The 21,889-nt window shown below is 38.5% G+C and overlaps 2 protein-coding genes across 2 annotated transcripts; one reads left to right on the top strand and one right to left on the bottom strand.

The window, feature by feature from the left end:
- Positions 1-378: 378 nt before the first annotated feature.
- On the bottom strand, positions 379-13,212 carry LOC146500543 (OX-2 membrane glycoprotein). Its single transcript, XM_085135648.1, has 7 exons — positions 13,005-13,212; positions 12,389-12,460; positions 11,970-12,293; positions 10,473-10,802; positions 6,321-6,605; positions 4,389-4,490; positions 379-2,004 (listed from the first exon to the last, which is right to left on the bottom strand). Exons 2-7 carry the CDS (start codon positions 12,450-12,452, stop codon positions 1,997-1,999), a joined length of 1,113 nt encoding a protein of 370 aa, XP_084991774.1. The 5' UTR covers positions 12,453-12,460; positions 13,005-13,212; the 3' UTR covers positions 379-1,996.
- Positions 13,213-14,102: 890 nt separating this feature from the next.
- gphra (golgi pH regulator A) lies at positions 14,103-21,442 on the top strand. The gene is made up of 14 exons (XM_085135645.1): positions 14,103-14,359; positions 15,596-15,655; positions 15,773-15,876; positions 15,960-16,066; positions 16,149-16,250; positions 16,450-16,570; positions 17,744-17,824; positions 17,913-18,022; positions 18,210-18,298; positions 19,328-19,420; positions 19,569-19,664; positions 20,107-20,196; positions 20,288-20,353; positions 20,747-21,442. Exons 1-14 carry the CDS (start codon positions 14,318-14,320, stop codon positions 20,951-20,953), a joined length of 1,368 nt encoding a protein of 455 aa, XP_084991771.1. The 5' UTR covers positions 14,103-14,317; the 3' UTR covers positions 20,954-21,442.
- The last annotated feature ends 447 nt before the right edge of the window (positions 21,443-21,889 follow it).

Below are 21,889 nucleotides of genomic sequence, written 5' to 3'. Positions count from 1 at the left end.
ATAATAGTTTAGCTTGGTTCAATTTTGATATCTGCTTAATTAAAGCACTGTTTTAGTTACACTTCTCACATAAATCCAGATGCAGTCGGATCTGAATTTATGCTGTCTTTATACAGGTGCTGAGTTATATACATAAACATATATCTAATAGAAAGCATAAAAAGTAAATGTTATCTTTCAGTTGACATGGCTAGCAGACTCTCTGAGTAAAAGTGTGCACAATATGTGTGTGATTATTTGCTCGGCAATGTCCACCACAACTTGGCTTGGGATTAAAAAAAAAAGGCATCTGGCCACCAGCTTTGGCACAGCTGAAAGGAATGTGATGCTTTTCTAAAAATAGTTGGAAATGCACAAAGTTGAGATAAAAGGCTGAAAGGATGACAGTGAGAGTCTGAATGATTTTTTAAACACTTTTATTATTCTGTTTGTTGCATTTATTACATTAACTTTACATATGTAAATAGTCATTCATGCATCCTTTGATTTTTTTTCCTGTTGGACGCTACCTTGCATTCCTATTAAAAAAATCTGAACCCACTTTCAGAATTGTGATGTGTTTCTGATCCCTGTGTATGCGCAAACTCCACATACTGGTAAGTACTACTTACATGCTTTTGTAGCTTTTGAATGAAGTACTGATCTTAAACTCTAATAACTTTCATGCTGTTCGTCTGTTTACAAAGAAAATAACTCACAGATGCAAGTCATATGCTTTGAAATGAAATATTATTTCAACAGTGAAATAACATTTTAAAAGCACCGCTTTGCACATACAAACACAGTAATACCCAGAAGCGCCGTTGTAATTCATTGCTGATCATATAAGCATGCAGGTACCACTTTGATCCAGAGCAAAAATATTTGGAGTGGAGTCTCTCTTTGGGTGCTTAACGGGAAGTTCTCAAGCAATTTTTCAAACCACTAACCATGACTGTACGATGGAGGCATCGAACAAGACACGCATTCCTCTCTGGGGCACCAAAAAGGTTTTACTGTTGCTCCCTCAGGCAATTGATTCAAGCCATCTGACCGTGGAATTCAACCTCTAACGAACACACATGGACACACACACACATGCACACACACATCAAACACAAACAGACTTTGAAACGTGTAGAAAAGTTTGTAATAGATATTACATAAACAAGGAATCAGTATGCAGCCCTTTTAGTTCATCTAATACTACCGATGGCCCCACCCAACTATCACAATACACTGAAGTGACAGGGTCTTCAGCTGAGGTACCAGAGGAAGAATAAGTATCAGCTCATAGTGACGGTTAGCTGGTTATTTAAAGGATAGGGATGGCATTTTCTTTCCTACTGTCCAAAAATCACCCAAAATGTTAGTACATCTCTGCAGTGCAGGCGTGGCTGAGCAGCGAAATCTTGGAATATTTAATATAATTTCACTGTTTTAAAATAAAATTATATATATAAGTTTTTTCAAAACATAAAGCGTTTACTGCCTTTATTTCAGCATGGATACATACAAATACACATTTGGTTTCTGCTAATGCTGAATATGAAAAATATAAAATAGCAGTGCACTCTTTCTTTAAAGACCAGGTAAAAGACTCAAAGTCTAAGAGAGGAAAGTGTTTTGAGGACAGGCGATGTGCTATCAAACAAGTACTTTAATTTGCCGCACAGAGATGTTGCTGTTGGTTCAGGAATGCATGGGCATCGATTCATTCAATTACAGAGTCACACAGAGAACGACAGCGAGATCTGCTTAAGAGTTTCTCACTGACACCATGTGAGGACAGTCTGGCAGATTATATCAGAGGCAGCAGAGCAGAGTTAAGTGTTGTCCATTTGGTGCTCATAAATAGGATTGTACTGAACATCCTACAGAGGTGTGTCAGAATATCTTCCCTTTGTACCGAGATGATGATGATGATGATGAAGATGACGATAATGCAGGGAAATAATTCTGCAAGGCTGGCTCCCAGCATATCTTCTTGTCAGCCTCTGGTCTCATTTGTTTACGATTAATCAGCTGAAAACAAAAGTACGAGGAGAGAGTAAAGAATATGTAAAAATGCATTATAAAGTATAAAAATAAAGGTTTTTCTAATATTTAACATTTCCATTTCAGAAAAAAGTCTGAAACAGTTTAACTGTGGAAAAGTACTACATGTGAAAAAACACAGAGGCACAAAGTCAAAAGACAAAATGTGGTTGATCATGCAGGTTTTAAAAAACATAAAATGACTATCACACGGACTTTTTACAGTATATGTATCACACTGACTTTTTACAGTATATGTAATAATACCTGGATTACAAATTATTAAATTAAATAATATAGTTTTATTGCAATCAGAGTTTTTAAAATCAAGTTCCAGGAAACTTTGTTACCATAAATCATTCCTATCATAATAAGATGAGGTAAGTGGGAAAAGCATCCAACTGCAGAACCTAGTCTCTGTCCAACTCTTCATTTTGTTCAGTGTATAAATGTAACTGGTTCCATCAGATCTTTCTTTGTAAAAGTCTTGTAAAGTTTTCTTTGACTTCTTTGGCTTTGGCTGATTTTCTTATTCAGTCAGAACTGCTATACTCGGACTTCCTTCTTGCACAGACGGAAAACAGCTCATAAATTTGTCAGTAAAGTGCAGATGGAGTGCAGGTACAGGACAATGAAGCAGGAATATCATACCATCGATGTTCAGTCCTAACTGTAAATATTAACTAAACTTGGAGGACGTTATGAAACCCATTTCCAGATGGATAGATTGAATCAATATAGAAACTTATAAAAAGTAAAATAATACAAAAAACTGAGAGAACCAGAGACTTTTCGAAGTTTCTAGTCTTGAAATTAAAAAAGTCTTTCACTCTCAGTCTTTATAGTGCATGTCATTCATTTTTGTCTACACTCTCATACTTGGTTTTGTGCTTTGTGCTGCTCCTTTCTCTCTTTTTGCCTCTGCACTGATCGACTGAGGCAGATACCTTCTTCTCTCTGAGCCTGGTCCTGCCAGAAGGCACTTCCAGCTACAGGGGAGTTTTTCCTCTCCACCATCACATAGTGAATCTGCAGTTACCCCTAAGCCATGCGGCTAATGATAATATTAAATACAACTGGAATCTCAAATAATGAGTGCAGCAGCTTCAGCACCCATTTTTCCATTCATATATTCAATATTTTAAATGTAGTATAATATAAATTCCTGCTCCTCCAGGCTTCTAAATATTAATGTAAGTTGGTGATAACTGAGAGCCTATCGATGGGGATGTTATTATAATTAAAATGCACATGTTTACAACGCATTACAATCTATGGGTGCATAATAAGATTTGCAAAATGTGCAAAAGAATATCGTAAAAAGTCACTTTGACTTGTGAATGTGTGCAGTAATGTGGAGCTGTGTGCGTAGTAAGATTTGCAAATGTGTACACATATCTCCAAATCTGTATTCAGACTGAAAGAGATGATTTTTTTTTATTTTCAAAACATTTACTAATATAATTATACACACAGAAACTCAATACATATCTGCAGATTATAACACACTGACAAATCTCATTGGAATCTCACAATTAAGGTAATTACACAACTCTGGGCACAAATTTGGAACTAAATCAGTAAATATACCACAATATGTACGTGAGTGGATACTGTGAGTCATTTCACAATATCTGACCTGTGGGAAATGACTTTCTGACCATTATTTCAATATTATAACACTATTGGTGAAGAACACCACACCTGGCAACTGCTTCTTCATTGTTTTTGAAGCACCCAGGCAGTTTGCCTAAACCCACAATAAGAGAAGGAGCCCCAAATATTAGATTTCCTTGACCTTCAAATGATCTCTTGGCTTTAAGAGAATTACGATGGAGTGAGTGGAAAAAGTGTAATAACTTTAAAACAATTCAAGCCAAGCGACTGCCAGTATCAAGAGCACAGTATATTAGTGCACAAGCAGTTCTTTAACATTGAAATAAAAAAATACTGTTTTACTTCCAATATTAATTTCGTTTCTTCACTGTTTGAGTCACATGTTTACAAAGGGCGGGAACCATGTGTAGCTCTGCATATTTGATTTGGCAGACACGGAGCCCAGTTCTGACAAAGGCATTTGTGTCTCCTCCCAGAATCAGATTGGGGATCTTTCACTTTTGGGGCAAATGTTTTAACAAAAAGTATTTTGAAGCTTTCATTTCTTAATGATACTGCATGTTTTGTAGCATTTATGAACATAAAGCAATCTAGTTAACTTGAGGTGACCAGCTCACACCACTAGTTACATAAAACTTGTGGACAGGTGGCTAAAACGACAGGAGTGTGGCCATCAACACAAGATTTTTCATATGTATTCCCGATACAACCCTCAAATAATGACAGTGAGACATTTTTGGAGTGGGTGTACTCACCTTCTTTACGCAAAAAACACTTCCAAAGGCAGAAGCAGAGAGACAGAACTAACAGAGCTGCTACTGTAGTGACTGAGATCAGGATGGTGAGCGCCGTCCCGACTGGAAGGGAAAAATACAGAAATCTGATCAGCTGTTTTAATATCTCTATAAATAGATAAACATATAATTCTTCAATTTAATTTTGTTGTTAGTATTTCTGTGACTGTTTGTACCGAAGGGCTGTGCTAAACTGAAAAGTGCCTCTCCGCAGCTATAGACCTGCCCTGATTAAATCTCAGATTTAATTTAGTTACTGTCTGATTCCAGTCTTGACCCATTAAACCAAGATAAACCACAGGTCATCAGAAAATGAAATACCTGACAATAGCACACAGTTTACATATGCCAAAGCCTCCAGACCATTAAAAAATACAACAGAGATTTTTTAACCATAATGGTGAAGAATGGGAAAACACTAATTCACTCAGCAACTTTGCTGATTCACTTAAACAGGTGATCACTCCCACTCTCATCCTTATCAGTTAACATGAGGTGCTGAGGCTCCAAGGACAGCCTGTTAGCTTAGCATAAACACTTGATTAAGGGAGAATTGCATGGCTGGCATCAACAAATCATCTATGAGCATCAGTAACTTTATATTTAAGATGTTCTGTCTTCAGTCTGCATGAAAACAGACATGTAGGAAGAGCAAATTATCATTTTATAGGTTGCTTGTGCAATATTGTCATTAAAAAAAAGGCAAAAAATCATACCTTAATCCAGCACTTGAAACAGATGGCATGCATTGTGGAGTTTTGGTTTTTTGGGGCTTATACAGCCATTGCTCTACAGTACCCCTGCTCATCAGATCTGAGCTTTCACTTCCAAATTTCTTCCTTGATGAGACTTTTAAAATAGAGACAGTAAGGCCATTATGGTAATTCTGAACATTTAGTGAATCCTGGATAGGAAGTAAGTTACTGTTTAATGTTATGTATATTTAAATATTTATAGTATCATAATTTAAGCTTCTCTGGAGAAAAATCTATCTCATACTTTACCTCCTTATTTGTGCTTTTCCCTAAATTTAAATCCCCCAACACAGCACAAGAGATTCAGTAGTCACTGCAAATTTGCACATGGTCAGAACAGGGTGAACAATCCAAACACAGTCCTGGAGGGCTAACAGCACTCCACAATGAGCTATATTTGAATGCATATTTAATTTTTATGGGCACCTCATATTCATGGCTCTGCTTTAATGAGTTGCAAGGCATCGTGCAGAGACTCCTGTGGTTACTGGAAGCCAGGAGAAGGAGGCGGTGCTGGCTATAGTGGATCAGGAAGCAGGCCAACTGTGTTATCAATCGTGGTCAAACGAGAAAGGGCAGTGGTCTGTATGACTATCTACTAACAAGTTCCACCGCATCAGCCAAGGACACTGCCTCTGTGCTCAGCAGAGCATAATATTAATACACAGGGTCCATGGGTTGAAAATTGAAAACACTGCTCAGAAGATCCATGAGGAAGCTTAAAAAAGCAATTTTTTTGACCCTTGGTTTCATCTTTTAATGCAGTATCAAATTCTTGGATTTTGTGCTAAAGTATGGTATCCAGCTGACTGTAGTTTCATTTTCATGAAGGTAAGAGTGGTATTGAAATATTCATTTCACTATGTTATGAAGTAAAGATTGCCTTTATGCAAAAAATTGAAAAGGCTCCACAGACCTACATAAGATGAGGATGGGTCTGTAAGTATGGGAACTAGTGCAATGCAGTTTATGGGTGTCTTTTAGAGAACATTTAAAAACTATTTCTACTATCTTTTTTATTCTGGGTTGTAGTATTGCCTGCAGAAGGACAAAAAGTTTGTAACATAACGTAGCTCAGGGCAAAAGAAGCTCAGCCGCCGAGATCTTCAAAGAAGAAGGATTAGTAACACTAACTTACTCTTAGTGTTCATTGATACAGCAATTGGTGACTCAAGCCCTTTGTGATGCACCAAGCATTTGACCGACACGTCTTTAAGCAACCCAGACTGGACAGTCAGCGTACTGATCACTAGAGTGGTCCCATCATCTTGTGGTAGCTGCTTTGTCACAGGTGGGTGCATGGTGCGGTTGTCTCTCTCCACATTCCACACAATCTCTGCCGGCGGCCTTGAGACAGAGGTGCAGTTTGCCTCGATCACCCCTGGAGAAGTGGTTTTGTAGCTCACCTGAGGTTTTGGCAGCACTGCGAATAATAAATTTACACAAATCCAAGTTTATTGCAATAAACCTTTCTGTTGCTTCAATAAAAATAAAAGCAGTCAGTGAAATATGAAAAGCATGCTGTGGTAAATCAAGCATGTGTCAGATTACTTTAATCTATAAGTTAGCCCATTGTTTTAGTTTGCATCAAGTGTGCTAATTTAAATTTCTAAAATTGTATCTAATAAAACCCTTAAAGCCTTTCGGTTCGTTCAGCTAAGATATGCGAATTCCTGCACTCCTTAGATCCATAAGTAAATATCTGGCTGTTTTCAATTCTCTGTTCTCTGGGCTGAGAAAGGAATGTGATACACTGGAACTCAGAACATTTCTGTTGGCAAGAAAACATTTAGCCACAGATATCTGGCATTCAGAGTTTCAGCAATTTCTGCGAATTCTACGTGATAAACTTCACCCATCAACAGCCTTAGAGGGTGGTTCAAATCTGAGATCAATCTGACAACAATCCAAACCATAATAATGCCTTCGTGTTGCATAGCTTGGAATGACTGCGGCTTTTATTTAAAATGTAATACTCGTGTGTCATAAACAGCAAATGAATTACAAGGAAGTACATTTTTGTCCCCGTTCATGACTATGTTGTTACCTATTACAATGGCACAAATATATACGTAAAAACTATCAAAGTATTGTAATTGCTTTTTCCCTCATGGTGGCGATTACTTTTGAGATTTGTAGTAAGTTAAGAGATTTATATATTACCTAAAGTATACTGTGTCAAGCCTGGTGTTACAACTTAAATAAAGAATTTTAGCATTTCTTTCACCACAAACTGTGACATAAAAAAGCTGAATTAAATTTCATGCAGAAATTTAATGCAGCCATGAAGATGTGAACTCAGTGACCGCTTCCCTTGTAGTATGAAAAATCTTCTTTAGAGCTTTTAAATCACGTTACACATTTCTCCATCCCATGTTTTTCACACTCTAGTTTAACTACCCCTGAATAAGTGAGTATAGATAAACAGATTGACTTTGAACGTTGTCTGTGGTCTGCTTTCAGCAGGATAACGCACAAAGCTCAAATCATTTTATTTTTTTTAACATGGCAGCGAGTTCACTGTACTAAAAGGCCTCCACAGTCACCAGATTTCAATCCAAAAAAGCACCACTGAGATTTGGTGGACGGGAGATTCACATCATGGATGTTCAAATGACGAATCTGCAGCAACTGTGTGATACCGCCATGTCAATATGGACCTTAATCTTAGAGAAATGATTACAGCACCTAAATATATACCATGACGAATTACCACAAAGTCCGATCTAAAGGCAAAGGGGGTCTGGCCTAGTACCATGTTTTTTTTATTAATGTAATTAAGAATACTTGTAATAGCAAAGATAATGTAAATGTGTCTGCATGGGATATAATTGCTGTTGAACAGTATTTCTGAAAGTGGGAGAAAAGAAGGGCGTATTATGTCACACCCAAAGTGGAATGAAGTTAGAAGCCTGTTGGCAACAATAAGCATTAAGAATAAAACATTAATGCTAATCGTGCTTCAGCACCCAGAATGCCTACTGTCCTGTACAGTTCAGTTTCAGACAAAAGCACGTGTGTTTCTTGAGATAACTGTGAGAGCAAGGGAATGGGAGAAAAGTGGAAAAGCAAATGAGCATAAAGAGAGAGAGAGAAACAAAGCACAGAGGGAATCACTGTCTGCCGCAAACACTGACAGAGTCATGCATCAGGACCTCGTTCCCTGCCTCCATCGTTCTTTCGAATGGTCCATTCTTTGCACGGACACACACTCCTGTTCTGTTCTGAGTTTGTGTGTTAACAACAGCCTACTCTTGTGATATCATAAAATTGTTCAGAGGGCAAAATCTGGGAGAAAAGATGCACATTCCTATCTGAATCCCAGGGGGTACCTGTCTATCCTGCCAAAAATGTCCAAGTTAAATCGTCTCCTAGTTGCACTAAAGCCTGCCTCCTTTATTTTTCTCTTGGCTTTTAGCTCCAACTATTTTCTTTGTTCCATGCGAAAGTGACACTATTTTACAAAAACACGGCCTCAAAAAACTGAAGACTGTTGAAGTATCAGCCGCACTAACAACAAATAAAATCATAGCTCTGTGGGAGGTAGGGAACCTTGATTAGGTCCGCTGGCCCAGAGCAAACTATGTCAATCTGATGTCCTGCTTTGGAAATTTGGCGTGAAATTCTGGGCGTAATTTGGTTCAGCGTGCCTCGATTAAGACTCCTAATGACTTTATTAGTCGCCTGACATTTCAACTAGTGCCACCAACAAGCCAAATCTTCCACTTGTCCAGGGCTTAATTTAATCTCAGAACAGCTCAATCACTTCCAGTTAAATTCTAGGGCCAAAGGGCAGGTTTAAGCATTTTACAAAGCAAATATGAGACTGTAATAGTCTGAATTAACTAAATCAAGTGAGTATCTTACCAATAACAGTCAATTTGGTACAGTCTGTTTCCTTGCTGAGTTCGCAGGGGAGGGATCTGCTGACAAGTGGACTTGTCAGGACAAAACACCTGCAGTAAAACTGCACGATTGCCACAAAGCAATTTATTATTGCTATGTTAAAGCCTCAGTTTGACTTCGGCCAAACAAGAATTTCGCTTTTTATACTAACATAATTAATGTGAACAGTAAAATATCATGGGAATACTTTTATAACAGTACCCAAACAATTTACCAGATATGGGATAAACTACACTATACTACTTCAAGACAAATATCTTACATTGCACTGTCTGGCATTGTCCATCGACAATGCCAGACAGTGACATAGACTGGCCAGTGTTAACAGCAACAGTTATTCAATTTAAGTGTAGTTATAAGATTTTACTGCTAAGGACAACTGTTCATTGTTACTACTATGACCTCAAAGAAGGTCAAAGAAGGAAGAAGTGCCTCGAACTGTGAACACAGCTTCCAGAAATGCTGATTAGTTTAGCCCCAAAGACACTTATAAATGTTTATTATAACAAAATTAGGTTTGCAGAGTTACATCCAAACAAGCCACAACACTTCTGGATAGATTGACGCTTGGTTAAATGATACTTTAGCAAAGCTGTAATGTACAGTGCCATGCCTGGAGAGAACCAAACACAGCAAAACAGCACAAACGCCTAATGTAACTGCCGAGCACGGTGGTGCAGGGGTGATGATTTGGGCTGAGCACCTTGTAGTCATTAAGTTGACCACAAACTTCTCTGTATGCCAAAGTAATCTTCAATCAAATGTGAGACTATCCGTCTAAAAACAAATGCTTGGTAAGGCTGGACGATGATGTGAGAATCTGATAAATTCATATTATTGCTCGTAAAGATGGTGCTACGAGTTCTTATCGATTAGTTTTGCACAGAATCATGTGAAAAATTTCTTTTTTGCATGACAAAACAATAATGCAATTTCACCAGCAGTGTTTATTACCTTTGTGCAGAAACAGGCTAGATGTTTCTGATTCCAGTTTATCTGGTGAGCTAGTTAAAATTTAGTTAAATGCTAATTTTGTAAGATAACTTTACAAATATTACACAGACTTGCTTTTTTTTTTGCATATTGTTAAAAAATATTTTTTTCAACAGTACAGAGACTGTTCTTTTACTCCCTCTGATTTGTGCTAACTAGGCACTTGGTATGCACAGATTACATAATTAATGACTATAGCAATTAGCAAAATATGAATTTTATTTTAAGAAACTTTTAAACTGTGCTTCATTTCTGATTTATGGTAAGTTTATTGTACATAAGATGTCTCAGGGTTTGTACAAATACTGAGTTCTTGTGTGGATTATCCTTTTACAATACTGAACCACAACAGCATCACCAGTAATAGCCCACTGTGAAAACAGGTGTTTACCGTAGGTGGAGAGACAAACTGTGGAGGTCTTCAGCCCATCAGAACGTGTTTCATACATGCAAGTGTAACAGCCTTCGTCCTGGATGGCAACAGGCTGGATGGTAAGCTGACTGTCAGACAGGGAGGAAGTGAGCCAGACTCTCCCCTGGTAGGGTGGCTCGATCATGGGGTCGCTCCGTTTTGCAAAGGAGGCTACATCCGTGGATTCTCCTTGAGCAGAAATGTGCCTCCACATTATCTGTTGAACTTTTTCTGGCAAACCATAGGAGCATAAAAGGGAAACCTTTTTGCCGCTAACTGCTGTTTTGTTACTATCAACGGTGACTTGAGCTGGAGATTTAAAAAGAGAAAAAAAAACATTAGTCAGTGAAAGAATGATGGATGAGAAGATAAGATAAAGAAAAGAAAAAGGCAGATAAAGTGTGCAAACAGGACAATGTTAATATTCAGAAATATGAGACGCCCAAACAGAAACCAGTCACTGGAATCCACACCAGCTGTTTTTGGTTAGAGCCCTCCTCCCACTGCTCCACGGCTCTTTATTAACATGACTGGCTGAGTTTCAACATACTCATCAACTCTTGTTCAGAGGTGAGCAGTGGTTAGAGACATCAGTATTCACATATTTTCAGTGTTAATGGTCGGGTGCAAAGGGCAGGCATCCAAAATCAGTTAAGAAATGGTGCACCACTGAGGACAGAAATGATGGAAACTCCATTCAGCTGACTGGCTTTTATGATTCTCATGTGGCGTCTCAATTTCAATCTTTGTTATTTCTCAAATATACCAGCAGCTATTGTAGCACATCTCACATTTTCTCATTCAAAAACAGACGACACTGATGATACTAATGGTGTATCAACCAGTTGACAGGTCATTTTACTTCCACTTCAGAACAATTGAGCTCTTCAGTTTGACCCTGTGAATGACATCTGTCTCCTTCCTTGTGTCAAGGGGATCATTACTCAAACTGGCTTCCAGAGCAGGTCTTCCCAACTAGTTCACAGCCGTTCTTACTATGCCATAGAAGATTTTGCATGTTTAGTGTGCTTTTGTTTGAAAAAAAATTACATTTTGAACTTTCACCCATGCAAAGCCTGTAGGTCAGCTTGCATTACAATTCATTCATTTTTTGTTCAGTTATAGCTGTGCAGACTGATACTCACTTTACATTCAGTGCAATAACAGCATCATATAAACTTTTATTTGTACATCTTCATTTTTAGCCATTTTATGGAGCAGAAGACATTACGTTGATTACAGGAATCTGAGAAGAATGCACTGAAGTCCACCAGAGGTCTCTGAACTGAGCCAGAAACACTGCTGTAAAGGATCAGTACCTTAATCCATACAGGCAAGCTACTCATTCTGTCCTGTAACAGATTGGTACAGCTTCAGAAATGTGTACAAGCGCACAGGATTTACCTAAACTATAACATACTGCTGTTGCACCAAGATCATTCATGTTAATCTGTTATCATTAATGGGCTTACTCACAAGTCACTGTGAGACACGTTGATCCCTGCTTTGAACCAGTAGGGTGCAGGTCAAATATGCAAGTGTAGCAGCCTTCATCACGGAAGCCCACTCTGCGAATGATGATAGACGAGGTGTCCTTCGCAGACGACGGGGCGAGTTCCACATGCTGCTGTCCGCTCACACTCTCCCTGTTGCCAGGCTGGTAGGTCAGCAGGGTCTGGTTCTGGACATCTAGCCAACGCACCTGTCTCAGGGATTCACCTCGCTCCTTTGAAAGACTGCAGGTCAGAGTGAAAGGCTTCTCCACCGGTGCTTCCAGATGCTGGGTTGCTGTTACTCTAGCTGGAACAACCACCAGAGAAAATCATAAGCTGATGTACAGAACATCCTCACTTTGGCTTTTTCCTTATGCTATAAGCGTGGTTTGGCACACTCACCTTGTAGGCGTCCTGCCATAAGCAAGAGTGAACACAGCTGCAGACAGGAGGCCTGGATCATCATCTTCTTCACTGCTCATTCAACAGAGAGGAAAACGAGAGTTACTGAGATTTAACAAATGATTATAGTCTGCTCCTGTGTGAATATACCCTCTCCTATAATTAAAAAAAACCTAAAAGATGATCCAGTGATGCAGAATGAAGGCTGGAAAGGTAAACTCACTTTACCTTACTCAGAAAGCCAGTTAAACTGCTGTATTCAACAATGTACATTTTTTACAGAGATTTTACTCCATAAAGCATTTAGTGAGATGCAGTTCAAAATATTTCCATACATCTAAAAATTAAGTGCGCAAAGACTTTCAGATCATACCCTGAGTAAGTCGCAAAGTTAGAGATGTAGAGATGATTAAACCGATTCAGGGTTGGATTTCAGCCTAACGGCTCCAACCCCAAATTAAATACAACTGTAGATAATTGCACGTCAAAGAAATTAGTGATTACATAAGTGTTGTACTACTTTGCTGAAATCAGATCACCTGTAGTTAATCAAGTGAAAATTCCTTTAAAGGATTAATAAATCGAAAGCCCTATCATATGAGACTAAATCACTCACCTTTGTATACCAAAAAAACAGTTTAAAATCTTCTACCTCTGCAATATCTCGCTCATCCTTATGATTTGTCAGTCTCGGGAAACTTCAGTCTAGAAAAAGATAGAGACCGTTTTTACTCATCCAACTCTTTTCCACTGTGCGCACATCAAACTCCGCCGTGAACACCAGCCGGTCAACAACGGACTGCAGTAAGGGCGCCCACAACAGGCTGAACCACATAGCTCATGTTTTGCGCTCACAACGCCCTCTGGAGGGACTTTGTGTGCATTTCTGGCTTCACAAAGCCTGCAATCAACCATGGACTGCAGGACGCAGCTGACAAGTGTTTCATTTTGATGTCAAATACACATTATATTAAATTAGGAGTTTGAGTAAAATTTAACGCATTTAACGCTTTCATTGGAACTTTGGGTAAACCTCATAGGGTGACGTCAGAAAACATAACTATTTTTCAAACTACTCTAAGGCTGAGTGAATGAAGTAATACATATATAAATACTAAATACATAAATCGCATTCATTAAACAGCTTCCTTTAGGGATCTCCAGTGTCCTCCATCTCACCCTATCCCGAAGATCCTCCTGTGTCGCATCCCTCTGCATGTCCTCCTTCACAACTTCTATTGACTTCGCTGAGATCTTCTTCTTCGTCTCCTGCCTGTCAACTCCATCTACAGTTAGCATACTTTTCCCAGTATTTCCCTCCACTGCACACGTCCAACCCAAAACCATCCCAGTCTTGATTCTCTAAATGTGTCCCCATGTATTAAAAAGTGAATGAATGATCAAATAAATGATATTTACAAATAATTCACAATTTATTTGAAAAAGATTAAAAAAATTTAACGCTATGGTTGAATACAGTTTTTTATCAACTTTATTGAAGTAAAGAAAAGTAAGAAGTGCGTTTTTGTTGCGCTTATTTTTTTTTTTTTTACGCCTACGTTTTTACATATGGAAAAAACAAGAATTGTCAAATAAATTACATTTCTGATAAATGTAAATAATATAGCCACGTTCACGGTTTGCTACAAAATGAAAACCATATTTTATGGCGAAATTTATTTTTTGTTTTTGACGTCATAACTGTGAGACGGAAGTGTATTTGGAGGAGTCATCTCAGTGACGTCCCTTCGCGGGCAGTTGCTTTAAGATGACAGTTTAATAACAGTTGCTCCAAATATGCGCTTCTTAACGACATAACGAATAATTTGCATTCAGTTCGGAGAGTTTCTATCATGTCAGCGTGAGCGGAAGCTGTGCTCGACCCAGTTACACATGCTCAGTTAGTTTTCGACGCACTAAACTGTCATCATGTCGTTTCTAGTGGACTCAGTCATTATGTTCACCTCACAGGTAATGCTGAGCTGGAAGAGTCGACTGGTTGTAACTCGTGTTTAACTTCGTACACACGGACATGCAGTGACAGGTCGAAGCTTTGACTCTCAAGTGTATCCTCCCAATATCACACCGAAAACGCCTTTTGAAGACTGTTAGCTTGGTGCTAGTTTACAGATGTTACAGACCTTGCTAAATATCTAGTTGTGGTTGTAAATAACTTCATTTAACAGAAGAATAACAACAACAAGTAAACTTTACTAAAATGTAAGCTTTCAGAGTACAATTTGAGAATGTTTACATCCCTTGAGTACTTTAATGTGTATTTGCTCTACATGGTGATTTTAACAAAAGAACATTCAGGCTGTTTCCTAGTGAATTGCGAGGATAGACTTACAGTAGGTTTGCTGTGCAGGAGAACTTGTGGATTATGTAGTTTCACAAACTACAAATAGGTTTAGCTTAGTTTTGTCAGCTTCACACTTGTTGGATGTTGGATTTCCTTGTTGCAGAATGAATGCTTGTTTTGTAAGGTGGGTGGAACCCCATGACCGATGTTGTGCCAAAAACTGATTTCCAATGTTTCCATGTGTTAAGTGTAATGTCTTTACTTATATTTGTAAATTACCTTTAGTGAACAGGATTTGTAAAGGGGTTATATATAAACTTTAAAAATTACCAGTTTTTGAAGTATCTTCATAACTCTGTGTTATTGTAACTACATTATAACCAAGCCGGTCCCTTTTGGACACTTGAAATATGTTTACATAACTATTGTTATATATGTTGTAATTTCTGCTGTCCTCTTGGTCAGATGACTCTTTTTTTAAGTGTTTTTTTTCTTACTTGATAAATAAAGGATTTATATAAGTCACAAGCCAAAACCTGATTTTGGCTTGTGACAGGAATGTTGAGGCTCAGGATGACGTGGCATATAAAAACAGTTTTTGGCAGACGATCACTTTTTGGCACAACACCTGATTGCAAATAGGTGATAAGCATTTTTGGTGCAGGGCTGCAAATTGGGAAAGAGAACTGGAACTGCCATTGATCCCAGTAATCCCACAGCTTACTGGACATTTTCATAGCCAGTAAGCTGTGATAATGTGAGAATTAGCTAGTGAACGGGCACCTATACCAGAAACCTGAAGCTGAAGACATGCTTTCGTATTTAACTTAAGTGCATATTTATTCGAACAAATCCATCAAACTATCTCCAGCTCTGATAAATACCTCCCACTTTATTCCACACAGGTTCTGTTCTTTGGATTCGGCTGGTTGTTCTTTATGCGGCAGCTGTTCAAAGACTATGAGGTACAGTGTCTTTACTTACAAATTATCACCAGGATGGATAATAATAAATCTAATAAGAAAAATATACTGGTTTAGGTTGCGTTGTAATTAATTAAATGTGTTTTTGTTTGTGTGCAGGTGCGGCACTATGTTGTCCAGGTGGTTTTCTCTGTCACCTTTGCTTTTTCATGCACGATGTTTGAGCTCATTATCTTTGAGATTCTGGGTGCCTTAAGCAGCAGGTTGGTGTATTTTCTGTGAGATTTTAGTGTGTTTTGTTGCTTACAGTCAATGGAAGACGTGAGCCTTTATGTGTTTGCAACAGTTCCAGGTATTTCCACTGGAAGCTGAATCTCTACGTGATTCTGCTGGTTCTAATCTTTGTGGTGCCTTTCTACATTGGTTATTTTGTTGTCAGCAACATCCGCCTATGTAAGTTCGCCACTTTTGCCCACTAAAAAATCAGATTTTATCACTTAAAGTTTTCTAAACTGTTTGACATCTCTCGGAGCAGTGCAGAGACAGCGGCTTCTTTTTGCCTGTATGGTGTGGTTTACCTTCATGTATTTCTTCTGGAAGTTGGGAGATCCATTCCCCATCTTGAGCCCGAAACATGGTGAGTGCACATAGCTCACTTTATTTTCCACCAGTCACTTTTATGTTCTCACACTGCATAGAGTATTTCAAAGATTATAATTTTTTTTTTAAATACAGAGGTCCCATTTCTAATATTGTACTTTGGAAAGAGTGTTGAAGAGCAAGCGAAGAGTTGTGATGCTTCAGTCTGATGCTTTGTGGGGGGGGGGTTGTGTTAGGGATTTTATCCATTGAGCAGCTAATCAGTCGTGTTGGTGTGATCGGAGTCACTCTCATGGCTTTGCTGTCTGGGTTTGGTGCCGTCAACTGTCCCTACACCTACATGTCCTACTTCCTCAGGTAAGCTCCACTGTGGGTGTATTCTGACATCACTTTCAGCTATGCTATGTGAAACAGAAAGGCTTAAAATTAGGTAAATACAACCTCTGTTAAACAACAGCATATGATGCATTACACAGTGTCATGATTTATTTAACAAAGATGGATGAATCCAGAAGCAGTGTTTGAAAAACTAAGCCCACCCTTACTGCTTCCATAGGAATTAAGAGGGAAAGGAACAGCCAGGTGCTGATAATCAAATGCATTTGATTAAGCGATCATCAGCAGATCAGTTTGCTGGTCTGGAGCATTCAGGTGTGTATTAAAACAGTGCCAAGGAGGAAAGATATCTGCAGTGATCTTACAGAAACAACTGTCACTGCCTGTCAATCTGGGAAGGGTTATATAACTATCATTTACAGCAGGAAACATTCATAAATGGAAGACATTTAAGACAGCTGCCAATCGTTCCAGAAGTAAACATCCCAACAAAGTCACCTCAAGGTCAGACCGTGCGATGCTCAGAGAAACTAAAAACACCAAGAGCTATATCTCAGATTCTACTGAAGAATTGTGGTTGGTTTGGAGGGTTTTCAGAAAGCCTCTTTGCTCTAAAAGGAACGTGGCAGCATGAGTTTGGTTTGTATGTGAAACACAAGAAACCATAAGACATCTTTGGAGTGGAGATGTTTGGTCATATTGAACAGCGTCATGTGTAGCAGAAACTAAACAGAGCATATTAGCACAAACGCCTCATACTCGTACTCAGCATAGGAGACCCACTCTCCATCTATCAGTCTCACAAATGTGTGGGATTGATTGAACTGGGAAATGGTTAACTGAGGTTATTGCTGTTAAAATGGTTTCACAAGCTGTTGCATCATGGTGTATACTTAGTTTTTCACACTGCTTCTATGGTTTTGTCTTAGTTTTGTGAAATAGTGACACAGTGTAACATGTCACATCATGGTTTGTTCTTAAATAATTTTAGAGCCTGCTAGCCAGATGACTTTATTATTATAATATCCTGATAATTGAAAGAGGCTGTACATTCTTTTTACCATGACTGTAATCATGCATTATATTAATCTGAGTCTCACTGATTATCATACTCACTTTTATCTTTTTTTCATGGCAGAACTCAAACAAAGGATGACACTGCCTTTATGCTTTGTGCTTTTGTTGCGTTCATAGAAATGTAACAGACAGTGACATCCTTGCTCTGGAGAGACGGCTGCTTCAGACTATGGACATGATTGTCAGCAAAAAGAAACGGTAAGAAAAGACTTTTTGTTTTTTCTTAAACTACAAAAACATATTTGTGTCACACTTCATAGATTTTTTTTTTAAACTGTTTTTAAAGAATTGCTATGACCCGGAGGCAGATGTACCAGCGTGGGGAAGACCAGAACAAACAGACAGGATTCTGGGGCATGATCAAGAGTGTCACCTCTACACAAACGGGCAGTGAAAGTATCCTTTATGCTTATAATGAATAAAACTTGACACACGGGGTTGCCACAACAGTTTTACGTGGTGCAACATGACGTGATTTGTGTCTTATTTGAAGTCTAATTTCTGTGATTTTTCAGCTGTTACTGAATATCTCTATTTTAAGTAGGCTTAAATATTTGTAGTCATCCTTGACTTCTTTCTCCAGACCTCTCTCTGGTCCAGCAGGAGGTTGACGCTCTTGAGGAGTTGAGTCGGCAGCTTTTTCTTGAGACTGTAGACCTCCAAGCCACTAAGGTAACAAGTGTGCATGTGTGATCACACGCACACTTTGCTGTGGACTTTGGAGACCATCTCTAATTTATTTTATATATTTTTAAAATTCCTCATCTATAACAAGTTGAACATCCCATCTCAGTTGTGATTTCTGTTCTTTTGATTAGAACCCAACCAATTTATCAGTGGGCCACTAGTATGATCTGATACTAGCTCTTTGCTGGTGTATCTGTATTGGCACTTGCAACAGCTGATTGACTGACTATACAAGAGAGGAGAAACACCCTTCAATCTTGCTACAACTGTTGATGCTGCATCGTTTGCCCACCAGAGGGCACTCTCCAACCACTCTGGTGGGAACATGCATATTGGGAACTGATCTAGGTAGAGTTGGGCAAAACTTGAGCAAGTAAATTAATAACTACCGTAACAAATGGAGTCAGTGAGTCTGCCAATGTATTGCAATATCTTATTTTTTACATCAGCAAATATCTGTCTGGAATATTAGCTGGACTCCTGCTGAAACCAGGTCCAGTATTCAGGTCCCTTTTCACTCTTGCTTATTCTTCAGTAAGTATCAAGTAAAGAATTCAGGTCATGTTATGACTCAATAGCTGTTCAGCTTTCATCATCATTACTCTGTTAAGCTTAGTTATTGATCTGTAACATATCAGGGTCCCTATAACATAATACTAGCATGAGTCCCTAGCATGATGTGAACCATTTACATTGCCTGTCCACCATATAGAGGATTACACCACTACTACTTGTAAAATGCTGATTCTAAAATGTTAATAACGTGGCAAGTGTGGTTGTTATTTTTGTGATTTAAGCAGGTAAGGTTTAGTCTGAAGCACAAAGTGACATGCATGCTTGTGTTTTCCATAGAAACCATTGTTTAATTGAATGTTTTGATTAAATCCAAGAGGACTCTGACACCATAACAGCATAACCTTTATAGACGCATTTATTTATACACACTACGCCCTTTTCTTGTATGTAGGGTAAATGATTTGCAAATTTTTTAACCCCACCTTTCTTTATCTGCAGGAGCGAATTGAGTACTCGAAGACATTCCAAGGAAAATACTTTAACTTCCTTGGCTACTTCTTTTCCATCTACTGTGTGTGGAAAATCTTCATGGTGAGAATATTCACATAATGTACTCTGGCTTTGTTTTTGTTTTTTTTCCATTCATAATGACATAGATAGTTTTGGTTACATAATAAGTGTTACTGTGTGTCTTTATTGCACTAGATGTAATAAAATGTTATTCTTCTTGTAATCATAGGCCACTATAAACATAGTGTTTGATAGAGTGGGAAAGACGGATCCAGTGACGAGGGGCATTGAAATTACGGTGAACTACCTGGGCATTCAGTTTGATGTGAGACACACACCCATGCACTCACAAACACAAAGCTGTTTTTCAATTAGTTCATAAGACTCGACCCAAACATAAACAGTACTTGTCTTACCTTAATGTTTAAAAATGAAATCTTTTTTACTGAAATTTCACATTATGGGGCCTTTTTTTGTTCTCCAGACACATCTTCATAATTTAGCTGTGTAAATATGTCCCGATAACAGGAGTAATACACAAGACCTGCAGCAATGTCATATGTCATGTAGACTTGTTTTCTGCAAGAACTCTGATCATGCTCATTATTGTTTTGAGTTGTCACAGTTCACAATTAAAGATCCTTGGAGTCACTTTTGAATTTAAAAGAATAAATGGCTACAAAATAAAACCTTTTATTTGTTTTTGCCTACACTATTTCTCACGCCACTGTTTTTCTTATTGATTTTTTGTCTTTCTCACTTTTCAGGTCAAGTTTTGGTCCCAACACATTTCTTTCATCTTGGTAGGAATAATCATCGTCACGTCGATACGTGGCTTACTCATCACCCTCACCAAGGTAAAACTGTCACTTCATAAGGTCTTTTTAGGCAGTTCATCTTATTCCTCATGATCAGTTTAATGAAACATTTTCTGCTGCTTATTTTTAGTTTTTCTATGCAATATCAAGCAGCAAGTCTTCCAATGTCATTGTGCTTGTCCTCGCTCAGATCATGGTGAGTGTGTCTGCCTTACGCCTATGTTTTTAAGAAAACCTGCAGCCTACAAATGACCGTGAATCTGAATCTTTGTTGTCATTGTAGCAATGAAACTGAGGCACAATTCTCTCTGTGCAAAAAAGAAAAAAACCCACACAGTTCCTCAATAAAATGTAAAAATTAAATTAAAAATATATAGAAAAATATGTCTATAAACATCAAACACAATTGTTTCCATGTTGCACTAGCCTCCACTTGCCGGTGTTAATTTAAATACCAGCAATAACCTGTGGTTGTAAACATGAGACTGAGTTGTAAGATTGTAAACATTGCATAACAAGTTATACTGAATCAAATTGTCTGTAACTGTACTTTGGCAATCAGAAGTTTCTGTGCATCTCAATCCAATAGGGGATGTATTTCGTGTCATCTGTGCTGCTGATGCGTATGAGCATGCCATTGGAGTATCGCTCCATCGTGACAGAGGTTCTGGGAGAGCTGCAGTTCAACTTCTATCACCGCTGGTTTGATGTCATCTTCCTGGTCAGCGCTTTGTCCAGCATCCTCTTCCTTTATCTGGCCCACAAGCAGGCACCAGAAAAACACATGGCACTCTGATCTCCTGAAGTACATCACCTCTCTTTGGACTCGTGATGCATGGGCTAACTTTTAAATTTGGAATTTAGAGATATCCAAAATTAAATTTTTTTTATATGTATATGTTGGACATATTTACCTGGACTGCCTTTTCCTGAATCAGGAATGGTGGATTTGGGGGAATAAGTTTTGGGGACCTTTTGGGGCGTAGAGAACAACTTTGAGCTTGGACTCTCTTGAAATTAAAGTATTTACAGAACATTATTATTAGGTTTTTTGATTTTCTATTTGAAAATACAAACACTGTTTCATTTGTTTACTACATTCTTTTCTTTCTTCATTGTCATGATTGGAGCTGACCTGGGGCCTGTTCACCATATGTCAGTGAACGTTTCAGCTGGATGAAATTGTAAATGGTTTGGTTTAAGGCCACATTTTTCACCATCTTGGATTATTTGCCACAGCAGCATACTAAGACCACACCTGCTCCTTTTACTTTATTGTAAATTACCATCCATCAATTATGCATATACCCTATTCAGGGTCGCTGCAGGCTATGCCAGCTGTCTTAGGTGAGAGACAGAGTACATGCTGGACAGGCGGCCAGTCTATCACAGGGCTAACGCATAGTGGCAAACAGCCATTTAGAACTATCAGTTAGCTGTCAGTACCTGGAGAAACCCACGCAACCAGGGAAATCATGCATACTCCACTCAGAAAGGTCTCGGTGACCTGGTGGATTTGACCTCGCTGTAAGGGAAAAGTGCTTACTGTTGCACCACCATGGTTTCTGTTAATTATAAATGACATAAAGATTAAATTTCAAACTGCAGTTCACTGCACAACCCTGGCTGCATGGTACACTGATGATACCAGGAGCATTTAAAGTGGGGAGAATGATGCGTGATTGTCACGATCCTCGAGTGTACTCTGAGTCGTTGCTGTTAGGGAGATACC

The sequence above is a fragment of the Neolamprologus multifasciatus genome, chromosome 16 (assembly GCF_963576455.1).
Source record: "Neolamprologus multifasciatus chromosome 16, fNeoMul1.2, whole genome shotgun sequence".
In the NCBI taxonomy this organism is placed as follows: domain Eukaryota; kingdom Metazoa; phylum Chordata; class Actinopteri; order Cichliformes; family Cichlidae; genus Neolamprologus; species Neolamprologus multifasciatus.
This window is presented reverse-complemented; position numbering and strand designations above follow the sequence as displayed.